General features: G+C 39.3%; 1 protein-coding gene across 1 annotated transcript in view; it reads right to left on the bottom strand.

Annotated features, from left to right (window-relative positions):
• Positions 1 to 119: 119 nt before the first annotated feature.
• The window catches only part of fkbp5 (FKBP prolyl isomerase 5), a 25650-nt gene continuing 8875 nt past the window's right edge, over positions 120 to 16894 (bottom strand). The window contains exon 10 of the mRNA XM_072452416.1: positions 120 to 2033. Within this exon, the coding sequence (XP_072308517.1) occupies positions 1932 to 2033 (102 nt within the window). The 3' untranslated portion in view covers positions 120 to 1931. The remainder of the gene's footprint in view (positions 2034 to 16894) is intronic.

Below are 16894 nucleotides of genomic sequence, written 5' to 3'. Positions count from 1 at the left end.
ACTTTAAAGTGCAAAAAATAATATAAATATAAATATATATATATATATATATATATATATATATATATATATATATAAGAAGACATGAACAAAGGTACCATACATCGTTTTTGTTGAAAAAAAAAAAAAGGTTTGCATAATGCTGGGAGTCTGAAACTATGATGTCGTTTTGCATCTTACGGAAAGATATTTTGGGTTGCTGTAAACATTTTGGTTCATGACACTGCAGTGCCTCTAATCTCTTATCGGCCTTTGCTGCTTTAAACTTTGTGATTTGTCCACCAAATATTTCCTGTTATTCCATTGAAGTTGTTTTCAAATGGATGACTGCAGCGGGAAAGGGGGATAGACATCCTGTATGTCCTTCAATGCAACTAACTAGAAAAAGTACTTCATGCTCTTTCCACTGTACAAAATATTTGAATGTTGAGAGCCAGAAATACTTGAAAACATTGAGCCACAAGCTATTCAAAACAACCTTGCTAACATACAACACTATATATTAACACATACACACAGTCAATTTACACAAAATATTTAAGACAGCTGAGGTTTCATTCTGAACCGATCTCAAGCCAACAATAGTCCAGATCACATCTAGACATTTTAGAAATCGAAAAACAGTGTTGATTCGACCTTCACCAAAGTGCATCGTTGTCAACCATTAAAAAACATTCACGCCATAAAAAGAAGATGCACGGGATGATCCGGGTTTGAAGGCAAGAAAATGTTAAAACAAAGTATTTCACTGTCCAGAATGTGTGAAATGTATTAAGAAAGGACAGAGTTTAAAGTTTAAGATTATCTACATTTTACATATACTCGCATACTGTAATTGGACAGTGTGAACAAATGGTCAGTGCCAAATATTTGAGGTTTGCTAAATGCTATTATTTTCAATTATACATAACCACAACATTTACTGAGTTGGCAAAGGCTTTACATCAGATGCCATTCCTGATGTTCTTTATACAGGGTTTGGGCAGTCACAAAGTTTTGCAGTCAACGTAATATTTCTTAAGATGCCACCAATTTGCAAAATAAATGCTATACAAATGCCCTGTCTTTTAACTTTTTACTTGGACTGGACTGACAGTCCAGTCCAAGATATACAGCAGGTATCCCAGTCTTACTGGTATCTTATTCAAAATGACAAGTTTAGAAGTGACGCAAAAAAATATGATGAACAAATTTTGTGCCCGACTATGACCCAATTGGCAACAAATGACACTTTTATAAACGAGAAAACACAAACAGTTGTTTACATATCTGTAGTTAAACATCTGAAATGTGTTAAATAGGATCCGGCAAGGGCAACTTATTACTACTATACGCAGTCTGATTTCAGAGGCAGGTTCAACAGATTTAGCATAGATTTAGATGTCCTTTTCCTGTCCTGTCATTTTATTCAATTTTTTTGCTTCTTACACACTGAATATGCACTGTAATGCATTTAACCTATCTACTTTATTTTTATTCCTTTAACTCATCAGTGGTCATAAAGTCTGATCTGTAGATTTTGGAATATTTGTCTTTCTCTAGCTGCATTTTGGACTATTTTGATGCAACCTATTACGACTTAGTTTTATATTGCACAATTGCATCAACAACAACAACATTTCAAGACAGAGTTCTGAAAACACTGAGATGGGTGCATGCAGCTGCTCCCGAGAAAACAGATGTACAAACGGATCTTAATAACAATGAATTCTGCAAATGACAGCGTAATTCAAAACAAAAATAAGAAGAATAAATAATTTCCTCTTTCATTGTTGCTCTGGAAGGTCCTGCTGGAGTGGTCCGCTGGATTCAAGGAAAAACAAGTTTGGATTTTGAGGCTTAACTTTCTGTGTTTGTGGATTTTGGGAGAGCAGAAGCGGGGGCAGTTCTGGTTCAAACTCCCTTTAGTTCGATGCTCTTTGTTGAGAGATTCACTCCTGTGACGCACTCCGTGATCGCCGCCGTTTGCTGCAGATTTCACCGTTCATGCCGTTTCGGAGGCCGTCGTCCCTCCGCCTCTTTGGCCTCACAGCCTGTAAAACATCAGACAGTAATAAGCATTGATTTATTAATTCAATAATTGCAGGACATAAAACATGTAAAACACTTGTAATTTGTTTTAATTATGTAGAGATTATAGAGAAGAGGAACGTATCCAACGTAACGGTGAAAAATTATATAAATATCAAAAATGATAACAAAATAAACATAACAATTATAATACAAACTTAGACACTCAGCTTCTTTTTTTTTTGGATGAGCAAGAGATTAAACAAAACTAAGATGAGACATTTACCTGCACATTTTAGAGGGACTTCAAAAATATTGTCTTACAGGATCGTAAAAAGAAAGAAAACATACATTTTTGTTCCTATTGAACACCCATTAACTCAATAGAAATAGATGACCAAAGTCGACTATGAGTCCTCAATGCAATCTCAACCATGACCACTAGATGGCAGTGTTCTCCATAAGAAAAACGCAATTCATGCCTTTCAGAATTTTATGAAATTAAGAACACTGCCATTGTCATTAACAATTCTATGGTATCTTTTGAATGGGGAAAATCTCAAATGTGACATAAAACAAGAATGAAACAGAAACAGGAAGAAATCGTTTCAGCTGATTATTGTAATATGATGCCGTTAGCTATAGTTGTGGAAGCTGAATACAGAGCAACAGTTGTCGTTAATTGCCGACGTCATTTCGTTCGTTTTCTTAGGTACATGATGTCCTCAATATCCCTATGGTATTAAACTTAGCTATCTCCATGGACACCAGCAGGTGACGCCACCAGACCATGTTACAGGGCTATACTGTGGACTCCGCTCACAGTAAGAATGCATGTTTTATTTCTTTTTTAGCAATCAAAACACAAGTAAATGAAAAATGCAAGGCAAAAAATAATAATAAAATGTAATGCCATACAGTGGAACATTGTAAAAAGGAATCCTCACATCTCCATAGTGACAAGCAGGTGATGGACCCCGAGCAGAAATGTGACAAAGTGCACTTGCAATCTTAATATTTTATACTTTAAGGGTGCGTTCACTCTTGCATTTTCACCACATCAAAAATGGGATTAAACTAAGACTCAATCTGAACCTGGACAAACACTTGGACCAAACTAGGACTAAAAAAAAGGACTAGAACAGGATCAAACAAAGGCCACGTCAGAACCGCGGTGAAGTTAGTTTCACGTTGGACGTTGGATATTCGCCTCCGCAACTAGAGCGGGAGCTTCCTCTGAGTGTGCCCCGCCTGCAGTAGCTCGACACAGGGAGCTGCGCGCTGAAGTGCCGCTTGGTGCGCCAGTTAGGGACAATCTCTAAAGTACCGTTTGTTATCTTAAAAAATATAAACATATTTATATAAAAAAAAAAAAAAACATTGAGCATGAATCCAAGTTGCTAATCCTAGATGTCATAGTCCTTTTGGGCTAAAAAATTAACCCTTTGTAGATTTTTAAAGAATATTTTTAGTCAAAAAACAAGGATTCTTTTCAATAGCTCCTAAATGAGCGAACCTAGATAGTAAACGTTAAATGATTATAGTAGTTTGAGTCTCCGGGTATCACGCACACCTTTTACTTTTTCAATTTAACCCTTTGTTAATTTTAAAGGAATATTTTTCGTCAAAAAACAAGGATTCTTTTCAATAGCTCCTAAGTTAGCAAACCTACATAGTAAAAGCTAAGTGATTATAGTAGTTGTGGTCTCCAGGTATCACGCACACCTTTTACTTTTTCAAATTAACCCTTTGTAGATTTTTAAGGAATATTTTTCGTCAAAAAACAAGGATTCTTTTCAATAGCTCCTAAGTTAGCAAACCTAGATAGTAAAAGCTAAGTGATTATAGTAGATGTGGTCTCCAGGTATCACGCACACCTTTTACTTTTTCAATTTAACCCTTTATAGATTTTTAAGGAATATTTTTCGTCAAAAATCAAGGATTCTCTTCAATAGCTCCTAAGTCAGCTGACCTAGAAAGTCAAACCCAAGTGATTATAGTAGTTGTGGTCTCCAGGTATCACGCACACCTTTTACTTTTTCAAATTAACCCTTTGTAGATTTTTAAGGAATATTTTTCGTCAAAAAACAAGGATTCTTTTCAATAGCTCCAAAGTCAGCAAACCTAGAAAGTCAACCCCAAGTTATTATAGTAGTTTGAGTCTCCAGGTATCACGCACACCTTTTACTTTTTCAAATTAACCCTTTGTAGATTTTTAAGGAATATTTTTCGTCAAAAATCAAGGATTCTCTTCAATAGCTCCTAAGTCAGCTGACCTAGAAAGTCAAACCCAAGTGATTATAGTAGTTGTGGTCTCCAGGTATCACGCACACCTTTTACTTTTTCAAATTAACCCTTTATAGATTTTTAAGGAATATTTTTTGTCAAAAATCAAGGATTCTTTTCAATAGCTCCTAAGTTAGCAAACCTACATAGTAAAAGCTAAGTGATTATAGTAGTTGTGGTCTCCAGGTATCACGCACACCTTTTACTTTTTCAAATTAACCCTTTGTAGATTTTTAAGGAATATTTTTCGTCAAAAAACAAGGATTCTTTTCAATAGCTCCTAAGTTAGCAAACCTAGATAGTAAAAGCTAAGTGATTATAGTAGTTGTGGTCTCCAGGTATCACGCACACCTTTTACTTTTTCAAATTAACCCTTTGTAGATTTTTAAGGAATATTTTTCGTCAAAAAACAAGGATTCTTTTCAATAGCTCCTAAGTTAGCAAACCTAGATAGTAAAAGCTAAGTGATTATAGTAGTTGTGGTCTCCAGGTATCACGCACACCTTTTACTTTTTCAAATTAACCCTTTGTAGATTTTTAAGGAATATTTTTCGTCAAAAAACAACGCTTCTTTTCAATAGCTCCTAAGTCAGCAAACCTAGAAAGTCAAACCCAAGTGATTATAGTAGTTGTGGTCTCCAGGTATCACGCACACCTTTTACTTTTTCAAATTAACTCTTTGTAGATTTTTAAGGAATATTTTTCGTCAAAAAACAAGGATTCTTTTCAATAGCACCTAAGTCAGCTGACCTAGAAAGTAAATGCTAAGTGATTATAGTAGTTTGAGTCTTAAGTTGCCTTTTACTTAAATCAGGTTCTGTCTCCATGAATCATAATATAATATCATCTTGCAATCAACATTATTTCCAATGCACAAATCACATACAGGTGAGTATTCACAATTTTAACATAAGTTTACTGATTTCCTTTGAATTGGTGGAAATTTACCAATTTATTTCAGGAATATACCTACATTTTATACGTGCTACTGTATGTTACAGGTTGTATACACTGCATAATTTTAGCAGAGATAAATTCTCTGCCATGGATAAAATTGAACTGCATTTGCTATGACGCAACATTTGAGGAAAACAGCCAAAAAATTTCTGACCAGGACCTCCACAGGTAATGCACTATATTTGTTCCTAAAAGTGACATATCACAAATTAGGTCATTAATTCTTTTCCATTCTCTCTTTCTCAATTCTTTTATCAGCAATTACAGGATCAAGAAATATTATAACATTTCATTTGACTTTGACAATAATGACAACCAGGGCCTTCTCCAGAGAATGAAATGTGAAATTTCAGCCCACACATTTAACGTTACTACATCACTGCCTGGAATTTCTTAAGGAGTTCTGAGATTTTCAGACATCTGCAGTGCTTTTGTAAATTGAATAAATATTACAATTCAACCCCTGATTAGGTGCTCTTTTGGCTTGTGATTTATTATCATCCATCTTCCGCTTCTCCGGGGCCAGGTTGTAGGGGCAGCAGTCTAATCAAGGGCTCCCAGACACTCACTGCAGCTCCTCTAGGGGGATCCTGAGGCATTCCTAGGCCAGCCGAGAGACATAATCCCTCCAATCCATCTCCCTCAGTTGGCTCCTCTCGACATGGAAGAGCAGCGGCTTTACTCTGAGCTCCTCTCATGTGACTGAGCTCCTCACCCTATCTCTAAGGGAGCGCCCAGCCACACTGTGGAGGGAATACATTTCGACCGCTTGTATCCACGATCTTGTCCTTTCGGTCATTACCCAAAGCTCATGACCGGGTGAGGGTAGGAACGTTGAGCTTCAGCTCTTTCTTCACCACAACAGTCCGATGCAGTGACTGCATCACTGCAGCCGCTGCACCGGTCCAACTGTCAATCTCACGCTCCATCCTTCCTTTACTCGTGAACAAGACCCCGAGATATTTGAACTCCTCCACTTGTGGCAAGGACTCTCCACCGACCTGGAGAGGGCAAACCACCTTTTTCCACCTGCAGGAGGATCTGTAAGGGGCTGGTGCAGAGATACCTGGGCAGTAGTAGTAGTAGTAGTAGTTTTAGTATTATTATTAGTAGCATTATTATTCAAACGATAAATCTAATAGGATAGCCTAACGGTAATTTTATTTGAGAAAAAATCTGTAAAATTTGTATTAATTTAGCCTTCTGATGTTGGTGATATTAGGTGACAAAAACATATAGTCCATCAATTTTCTTTTATTGTAAACTGCACCAACAGACTACTGATCCATATCAAACATATGTGCCCAGAACCTCAAATCAGGGCCAAACCTGGCTAAAGACCATGTTTAAAGAAGTAATACATTTAGCCTCATCTTCTCCAGCCGTATCATAGTCTAAGGTAAGATAAGCCTTTATTTGTCCACACAATTGGGAAATTTAAGTGTTGCAACACAAGTAGGTACAGAAGTAAAAGAACAGATAACTTATGGAAAGCTTTTAAAAAAACACTCTTACTCGAAAAAAGTGAAATTGGAGCATTTTGATTATTCAATAGAATATCCATAATTCTCCTCTTTGCCTACTCAATAATTGTAGACCCAAGCAATATTATTCCTATTCTGAATTATTCTTATTGGTCTTACTACAATTATAATTTATACATTTTAAAATTATTATTATTATTATTATTACTATTATTATTATTATATAAAATGCAAAGGATATGGTAATTTTCATTGGCTAGTATACCAATTTGGACGTCACTCATGCTGTCTTCTCCTGCGCAAGTCATTATTTCCATAGTCTGTCCCGGATGCAAGGAAGGTCAAAGTAATTGTACAAATTTATATATCGAAGTATGCCATTTGAAACATGGGACGTGTTAAAAAAGGAAAAAAACCGAAGCATAACGACCTCTGGGAAGAAGCAGGAGGGAGAGATGCATTGATAAATGCATTCAAGGATAGCGGGTTTAGTGGTGTAATTACACCTGGAAAATGGAGCGCCATTACGCATGTGGTTTTCGCCGAAAATCAACCTAATTTAGAAAAATGGTTGAAAACAATTTGGATGGAAAACAGAAGAGGAATCCGAGAAGAAGTTCTTCAGCGAGGTATGTTTCTTAATCAAATTATATCAATTAATTATATCAAAGGCTATTCTGAAAGTTATAATACGGGGGAAGCCTCGTGATAACTTATTTAAAGTTTAGATTGATAAATGTATTACCAGTAGTGACTCAGCCGTTTTAGAAGCTGTGCCACGGCTTTTGTAAACTTATTATTCTCTTTTTATTTGTATTTTTTTACATCGTTTCGTTTTGACCATCTCCATGTGCATTCAGCACACCGGTGGATTTCCACGGTGACGGGCCCAGTAGCCTAAAAAATCAGGCCTAATTATTTGATAATTGTGTTCTTGGCACAGGGATCTGGCATGCTGGGTAGTGTTGTCTTTCATTTGAGGCCTAATCTGTCTTTAGTTCTAAATCAATCCAATACTTGAGTTGCGCCCCTCTCCAAATTGGAGATGTGCACGGGCAGCTCCGCAAGCCACTGTTTAAACAGACACAGAGAGATCAGGGGCATTGCTAGAAACAATGTTGGTACATATTCTATCAACTACAAGTATCAATACAGTCTTTAGATGATGAAAATTGGCCTCATATTCTAACAGAAACCACGAAAATAAGACGTGCGATGCCTCCAGCTGGTGCGGCAAACCGCGGAGCTGACACCGCGCGTGCGCAAAGTCAAATTGACTCAACTTGTTACAAATGTCGAAGTCATGTTTTTATAAATTTAAAATAAATAGTTTACAGTCTGTGAGCCACGATCTGTTCTGCAAAAGAGAAGAAGAAGGGCATTTAGGGACTGTGAGGGGCCCTCATATATAATTGGAGAGTATTGAGTTGCAATTAACATTGTATCTAAAATGCACTAAAATACAGAAAATGTAATTATTTTTGTAGAAAACTTCTTAGTAGATGCCACGTAGGATTGTCATCTATTCTATATTTACCAAATTAAATTGATAAAAAAACAACTTCAGATGTAGTTACCTTAAGTTTAGATTATAGACATCAAACCCCTAGTACATTTTACACGTTGTGGGTAGGGTGCATGGGGGCACCACTGAGCAGTTTTGCTAAGGGAACCCAAATGGCTAGCAAGTTATCATCCTACATTTTTGGTTTTGTTTTTTGATTAATTTCTTCAATAAACTCACCCTTTTTTAGGAAAAAGAAAGTGTACACAAGTGGAGGCAAAAACAAACAAAGATGACCCAGTGCCACACTCTCAAGAGCCACACTCTCCAGAGCCACACTCTCAAGAGCCACACTCTCCAGAGCCACACTCTCAAGAGCCACACTCTCCAGAGCCACAGTCTCCAGAGCCACAGTCTCCAGAGCCACAGTCTCCAGAGCCACAGTCACCAGAGCCACAGTCTCCAGAGCCACACTCTCCAGAGCCACAGTCTCCAGAGCCACAGTCTCCAGAGCCACAGTCTCCAGAGCCACAATCACCAGAGCCACACTCTCCAGAGCCACACTCTCCAGAGCCACAGTCACCAGAGCCACAGTCACCAGAGCCACAGTCATCCTCAGGTGACCATCATCAAAATATTTGTTGTTTTTTAATTAATTTCTTGAATAAACTCACCTGTTTTTTTTTTTAGGAAAAAGAAAATCTACACAAGTGGAGGCAAAAACAAACAAAGATGACCCAGTGCCACACTCTCAAGAGCCACACTCTCCAGAGCCACAGTCACCAGAGCCACAGTCTCAAGACCCACACTCTCCAGAGCCACAGTCACCAGAGCCACAGTCTCAAGACCCACACTCTCCAGAGCCACAGTCACCAGAGCCACAGTCTCAAGACCCACACTCTCCAGAGCCACAGTCACCAGAGCCACACTCTCCAGAGCCACAGTCACCAGAGCCACAGTCTCAAGACCCACACTCTCCAGAGCCACAGTCAGCAGAGCCACACTCTCCAGAGCCACAGTCACCAGAGCCACACTCTCCAGAGCCACAGTCACCAGAGCCACAGTCACCAAAGCCACAGTCACCAGAGCCACAGTCACCAAAGCCACAGTCACCAGAGCCACAGTCACCAAAGCCACAATCACCAGAGACACAGTCTCCAGAGCCACAGTCTCCAGAGACACAGTCTCCAGAGCCACAGTCTCCAGAGACACAGTCTCCAGAGCCACAGTCTCCAGAGCCACAGTCTCCAGAGCCACAGTCTCCAGAGACACAGTCTCCAGAGACACAGTCTCCAGAGCCACAGTCTCCAGAGCCACAGTCTCCAGAGCCACAGTCTCCAGAGACACAGTCTCCAGAGACACAGTCATCTTTGCCCCATCAGCAAAAATCCAAAAAGAAAATGAGACTCTGCAACACGGGGCCACAGAAATTCAAAATATATATTGGCAAAGAACAGTGGAATGAAATAAAACCAAATTGTGGGGAAAACAAATTGAGAGCCCCGTGGACAACTATATTTTACAACGAATTTGTAAAAATGAGTCCAAGTTGCCCACTTAAATTTACTTATCAACATCTCCGCAAAAAAGACAGTCGTAAACAAAAAAGTTTGTTCTTTTCTGCTACAGCAATTTGTACTTTTGACAACTGTAAGGCAAGCTATCACTTCACCAGGGCTCATGAACCGTCTTCCAGTTTGAAAGCAGTAGCATTCAGGGTTACAAGAAGGGGCAAAATAATGCATGCCAAAAAACAACACAAATTCCGACCTGCAAAATATTCCAGGCGTGGAGCAATTGCCAAAGCTATAAAAAATGGAATAAGTAATTATTATTATTCACAACTCAAAAACACACCAAGAGACGAAATATTTGCTGGCAATGTGACAAAAAGTCTGACCAAAGATGTCCTTAAGACTATCAGTTCTGAGTTTAGAAAAACAAGGCGCCTTCATGCTGATTCACTTTTGGAATTAATGCTAACACACAAAATCATAAAAGAGAGTGGCAGTTACCCCACTTCAAAAGGCTATCTGTCCCGGTTGCAAATCGAGCCACTTTCAATTCACCTGGAGACTGAGGCCGGAATGAAAATACTGACGGAGCATCTAAAAAGAGGGAAGGTGGCTTTATATCTGGATGCAACTGGTGGTGTCGTGAAAAAAATGGACCAAGGTAAACGCATTTTATATTATGCTTTGGTTTTGCCAGGGATGGGAAAAAATAACCCCCCCTTACCGGTGACAGAGATGATCACAAATAATCATGCCATCCCGTCCATCACAAACTGGCTCATGGAGTTCCAAAGGCATCTCTCTTTCATAACAAAAAGGAAAATAAGCCAAATAGAAACCGATTTCAGTTGGGCACAAATCCATAGCGTGTTGCTTGCCTTCAACAAAGAAAATATTAACAGCTACCTTGAAAGAGCACATTCAATTGTCCACAATGAGTCTGGAAATATTTCATTCACCGTAGTTCATCTTTGTGCAGCCCATATAATAAAAGCTGTTAGCCAGGCCATAGGCTTAAAAACAAAAGACAAGGCCATGAAGGAGTTTGTCCTGTACTGTTTTGCTGCTCTCCAAAACACTACGAGCCTGGAGAGAGCGCTCAACATTTTTAAACACATGTGTGTTATCTTCATTTCTGAAGAAGAGAACAGCAGGGTCAAACAGAGTCGAAGGGTCTTGGATGGTTTCATCTTACGTCATAAAATGGAGCCTATACTCGAGAGGTGCTCAGCGGATGAAGTCACAAAAGAGAGGACGCAAAAAAATATTGTGGCTTATTCCCCCTTTACCGCAGCGTTTGCCCTTCAAAGAGAACAGGCTCTGTGTGACATACTCTCTGAGGAAAAAACAGGCAGGGCAAATGGGTATTTTTGCCCGGGTGTGGTTGAGGTGCTCCTGAAACGATATATGGGACTATTCCCTCTGTGGAGTGGCATTTTACTGGGGGACCTAAAACGGTATACTGGCTCCGATGCATTGACTACCGTGACAAAAAAAACCAGAGACACCAACTGTCACGTTGAACTGTGGTTTGGACTGGTCAAAAATTCCATTCTTCAACGGAAACTACATTTGAGACCAGCTGATTTCATTAGGGTCTTGTTCACATCTCTGCAGGGACGGTATGTTGAGCACATCAACGAGAACAACTTCCCATTGAAAATTTTGTACACATCCAGTAGAGCGGTTAGGCCAAAGGATGATCACCAGGAGGCGTGGAATAAGAGAATCCGTTCAACTACTACCTCCAAGTCAAAATATTTCAACCCTCCAACAACACTGCCAAGGCCAAAGAAAATTAATGCAGAGAAACAAGATGAAGAGAAAAAGGTAACGTTCACATCTTTAAGAATATGTTTGTTTTATTCTACAGTGACAGCTCATCTCTTTGTATAATGTATACTATTCAGTGCAGTATTAAGGTTACTTTAACATTTTCTAATTTTCCACAGGTGGCTTCATTATGGAGAAGGCAGCAGACAGAAATGGTGGTATGTGCCATTGCGGCACAAAATCCTGGGAGTAGCATACTCATCCGTCACTTTGATTTGAATACACTGAAACCCCATGAATGGCTTAATGGAGAGGTAACAACAAGCAGTCCAAAAAATAATAAAGGCCTTTGTTTATTGAATAATAACCTTTTCCTCTCAGGTGATTGAAGGTATCATACATCATGCTGCCAACCATGAAAAAGTCCTGAACAAAATTTTTTTTGATGGACCACTATACAGCTATGGTCATTCTGTATAAGGAGCAAAGCCAGGTGGAAAGACATCTATTATCGACTGTAAGTGTGTTTTTCTTATGTTACACATAGCTCCTGTAGATACAGAGAGACGGTAACCGAGAGTGAGGAACAGCAAAGAGAGAGAGATATTAAGTGAGATTTTTAAAAGACCATTATTGTGACCAATATTTGACACACCTTTATTTGGAAAAAAAAAGGTCAAAAAATCAACTGCTCCTCCCACAGTGAAGCAAAACCCCTGCGGTTCCCAAAAATCGACTCATCCCCGTTCATTGAGTAAAGCCAAACTTAACCCTGAGCTAAGCCTGGATCATCCTCAGAAACAGGGTCCTCACACTGATCTAGCTCTGTCTGAACCCTCCACCCCTTGTTCCGATCCACCGCTATCTTGGCCTGTCCCAACCTGAAGCTCACCCCTTTTTCCTAGTCCTGTCAGAGTTACTACACCTTCCGTTTGCATGTGTCTGCCCGTATATGGATGGGTTTCCTTCTCATGCTCCATCTTCCCAAATCAACAGAAAATATGTACAATATGTACATTTTTTCAAGTGAAGGTAGTCCTGACTAAGCCGAGCTCAAGAGGATGGGTCAAATGCCCAGATATCACTACGGGGAGACCAAAGTGTACCTTAACAGTGAACACCTGTTCGAAAGGCCCTGAACATCTTTGACTGCCTGAGCCTTGACGGTCTGAGATCCTCAGAGTCCGAGATGGTTCACATGGCACTAACATGTCCAAGATGTACTGAGCCCAGTTGTTTTTGAGACTGTCACTGCCCAGGAAAACCCTCAAAAGAGAGGAGGGAGGAAGAGAGAGGGGGGGTGGGAGAGAGAAACAGAAGGGAGAGATGGAGAGAAAGAAAGAGAGGAAAGGGGAAGAGAACGCGGCTATGAAGAAAGAGCGAGAGGGAGGAAGTGAGCGAGAGAAGAATTTGACTAAATAAATGTGTTTTTTATTGGCAGGTAAAACTGACCAAGTATGATGCCATCCTTTCACCTGTGCTTGTTAATGACAACCATTGGAACCTACTGGTTTGTTTTTGACAAAAAGTGTAATGTTCACCCAATACTGCACTACAATACAACAACAGAATAATGCCTTGTTCTTTCAGTTCATTCATGCTGGAAACGGGACAGTATATTTGATTGACCCCGCCAAAAGTGCTTTGGAGATGGAGTCTTCAAGTCAGGCAGCCGAGAAATTGAAGTATGTACATAAGTTGATTGATATTACATGGGAAATGTAAAACTTTAAATAAAATATGTGTGCACAGGGTATATCTCAATCTGAGACACCTTCATCACCAGAAACGGGAGTGGAGAAACATTAACTGGAAGGGTGGGACACTACAACACCCTTTGCAGAAGGATGGATTCAGCTGTGGTGTAATAGTGGCTAAGGTATCATGTATTATATGGGGCATGGGAGATATAAAGGGCACTTGTTTTGACAGGGTCGACTGTGAGAAAGAGATCTAAAAAAGACCTAAAAAATTCTGTAATGTGCATTTATCATAGAGCAGTGTTTCTTAACATTTATTACCTCAAACCCCTACTTTTTCGGTAAGTGAAGGCAAGTTTATTTGTAGAGCACATTTCATTCACAATGCCATTCAAAGTGGTTCACACAACAGGAAAAATGAATTAAAATCACAAAGAAATGACAGAAAACACAAGACAGTTTAAGAAATAAAAGAGAAGAGTGCAAAGAAAAAATCCTTTCAGTCAAACACAGCTAAATAAAACTGTTTTTAGCTTAGGTTTTCAACATTGTCAGAGCAGAATCTGTCTCACATCTTCAGGAAGACTGTTCCAGATTTTAGCTGCATAAAACGGAAACGCAGATTCCCCATGTTTAGTCCTGACTCTGGCACCAGCAGGAGGCCGGTCCATGTTTTGTCCTGACTCTGGGAACCAGCAGGAGGCCGGTCCCTGAGGTCCTCAGAGTCCGAGATGGTTCATATGGCACTAACATGTCAGAGATGTACTTTGGTGCTAGGCCATGGAGAGACTTGTACACAAGCAGAGCTGCTTTAAAGTCTCTTCTCTGAGCCACAGGAGCCAGTGCAGAGACCTGAGAACAGGACTAATGTGATCATACTTCCTGGTTCTAGTCAGGACCCGAGCAGCAGCGTTCTGGATGTACTGCAGCTGTTTTACAGCTCGTTTGGAGAGGCCAGTGAGCGGCCGTTACAGTAGTCTAATCTACTGGAGACAAATGCACAGATAAGTCTGTCCAAGTTTAGACACTATACTTTTGATTTTGGCAATGTTTTTTAAAAAGCTACTGATTGAATTGACATGGCTTTGAAAATTCAAGTCTGAGTCCATTATTGCCCCCAGGTTTGTAGGTTTTAGAGTGAGACTCTGGAGGTGAACACTTTCTCTTTGTTTCTTTGGGCCAAAGACGATGATTTAGGTCTTGTCTGAGTTCAGCAAGAGAAAGTTGTTTTGCATCCACACACTGATCTGTTGCACCAGCAGGAGGCCAGTCCACACACTGATCTGTTGGATGCAGTGACAGAGTGAATCCACTGGCCCACATTCACCTGCTGACAGTGAAACAGAGATGTTGTCTGCAAAGTAACCAGACTGTGCCCATATCTGTATTGTATTTAACTGATCATGCTGTCCTCAATAAGGTGCTCACGCCTCTACTTTGGGCCCTATGGTTAAAAATAGAGGTTAAAAAATATGGTTTATATTAGGGCCCAGAATTTTCTCTTTCAGAATTAGAATAAGAAAGAGGCTTATTGACATTATCAATTAACAGGATTCACTATTATTGCATCGCATATTGTAATTTTCTTTGTTTGTAAATGTGTATTTTTAGATGGCAAAGCAGATAATGCAGGCTTTCCCGGCGATCCCCAACATCGAGTTCTCTACTACGAGAGGTAGTATGTACAAAGAGAGAAAGGCAATGGCTGTTGACCTCTTGCAGGGTTCAGGTCAGTAGTATGCAAGTTAAAAACATTTTTTGTACAGTAAATAAACTAATAAGACTAAAACTACTTTTTTGGTAGTATTTCAAACAGAATCTAATTGTGTGATGTGTGCACACAAAAAAACACCTAAACTTCCTGGTCAGCCACCAGCAGGCTGGGTAAGAGTGATTTAATTTAGTTGTAATTATGTATTAACATACTGCATTCCTAAAATACCACATAATAATGTTTCTTATTTAATTTTATTATGACAGATTCAATGTGATGATTGTGACCGTTGGTTTCACGGGGAATGCGTTGGAATGTCAGAAGTTGACATCAACAACGCAGACGAAAAAGCATGGAAATGCCTTGTCTGCAACTGAGACAACCACACAACACCAACAAACTTGGCTTTCTCATTTTGTTTCAGAATGTTGTTATTCTGCTGGACACATATTTTCTATTTATTTATTTCTTACCTGTTGCAAACACATTAATAAATATGTATATTTCATCCAGTGCAATTTTATTCTAATGTACTTTCAGGGATTATCAGAATCAGAAATCAGAATAAGAAAAGGTTTATTGCCATTGTAAATGGACAAATTAAAAGGCCAGGAACTTCTTTTGGTGATTTTGATGCAACATACAACCAAGAACAATAATACAAACAGGATGTATAAAATTAAATAGGCCATGCATGAAAGAAAAACAATTTAAATTTAATATAAGATAAAAAAAAAAAAAAGACTTACTATGTACACAAGATTTAAAGTTGACTTTACTTTACAAGTGCAGTGATTGATTAAATCATGGTTAAAATGACAGTGTTTAAGAAGTGTTCCATGAGTCCAACAACAGAGGGAAAGAAACTTCTTGTGGTGGGAGGTTCTGGTCCGGATGGACCGTAGCCTCCTGCCTGAGGGGAGTGGTCTCCTGCTTAAGGACTACTCAAATAGTCCAGGGTGAGAAGGGTCGGTGGTGATCCGACCTGCTCGTCCAAGAGCCCTGAAGACGTACAAGTCTTGCAGAGATGGCAGCGGCAGAAGGAGCAGCAGTTTGTGTACAGGGAGAAGAGCAGTGGAGAAAGTAAAGAGGGTTATGAGAGGTTGAGCCCAAATGAACCTATGGAGAAGCTACATTGTCAGGGGCTTGAGGCCCCCGGTAAGGTCACCCAAGGCAAAGAGGTCCTGGGTGACGGGTCAGACCAAGAGCGGCTCAAGAAGCCCTTTATGCTGAATAACAATGAAAGGCCTGTTATATCGCCCAGATTGGAATTGAAAAAGTAAACTGTGTGTGATACCTGGAGACCACAACTACTATAATCACTTGGATTTGACTTTCTAGGTTTGCTGACTTAGGAGCTATTGAAAAGAATCCTTGTTTTTTGACAAAAAATATTCCTTAAAAATCAACAAAGGGTCAATTTGAAAAAGTAAAAGGTGTGCATGATACCGGGAGACCATAACTACTATAATCACTTAGCTTTTACTATCTAGGTTTGCTAACTTAGGAGCTATTGAAAAGAATCCTTGTTTTTTGATTAAAAAAATATTCCTTAAAAATCTACAAAGGGTTAATTTGAAAAAGTAAAAGGTGTGCGTGATACCTGGAGACCACAACTACTATAATCACTTGGGTTTGACTTTCTAGGTCAGCTGACTTAGGAGCTATTGAAGAGAATCCTTGATTTTTGACGAAAAATATTCCTTAAAAATCTACAAAGGGTTAATTTGAAAAAGTAAAAGGTGTGCGTGATACCTGGAGACTCAAACTACTATAATAACTTGGGGTTGACTTTCTAGGTTTGCTGACTTTGGAGCTATTGAAAAGAATCCTTGTTTTTTGACGAAAAATATTCCTTAAAAATCTACAAAGGGTTAATTTGAAAAAGTAAAAGGTGTGCGTGATACCTGGAGACTCAAACTACTATAATAACTTGGGGTTGACTTTCTAGG

This window comes from Eucyclogobius newberryi, unplaced genomic scaffold, assembly GCF_026437365.1.
Source record: "Eucyclogobius newberryi isolate DKJ021-1_F unplaced genomic scaffold, fEucNew1.0.hap1 SCAF_19, whole genome shotgun sequence".
Lineage (NCBI taxonomy): Eukaryota > Metazoa > Chordata > Actinopteri > Gobiiformes > Gobiidae > Eucyclogobius > Eucyclogobius newberryi.
The sequence above is the reverse complement of the archived record's forward strand: the minus strand, read 5'-3'. Positions and strand labels throughout refer to the sequence as shown.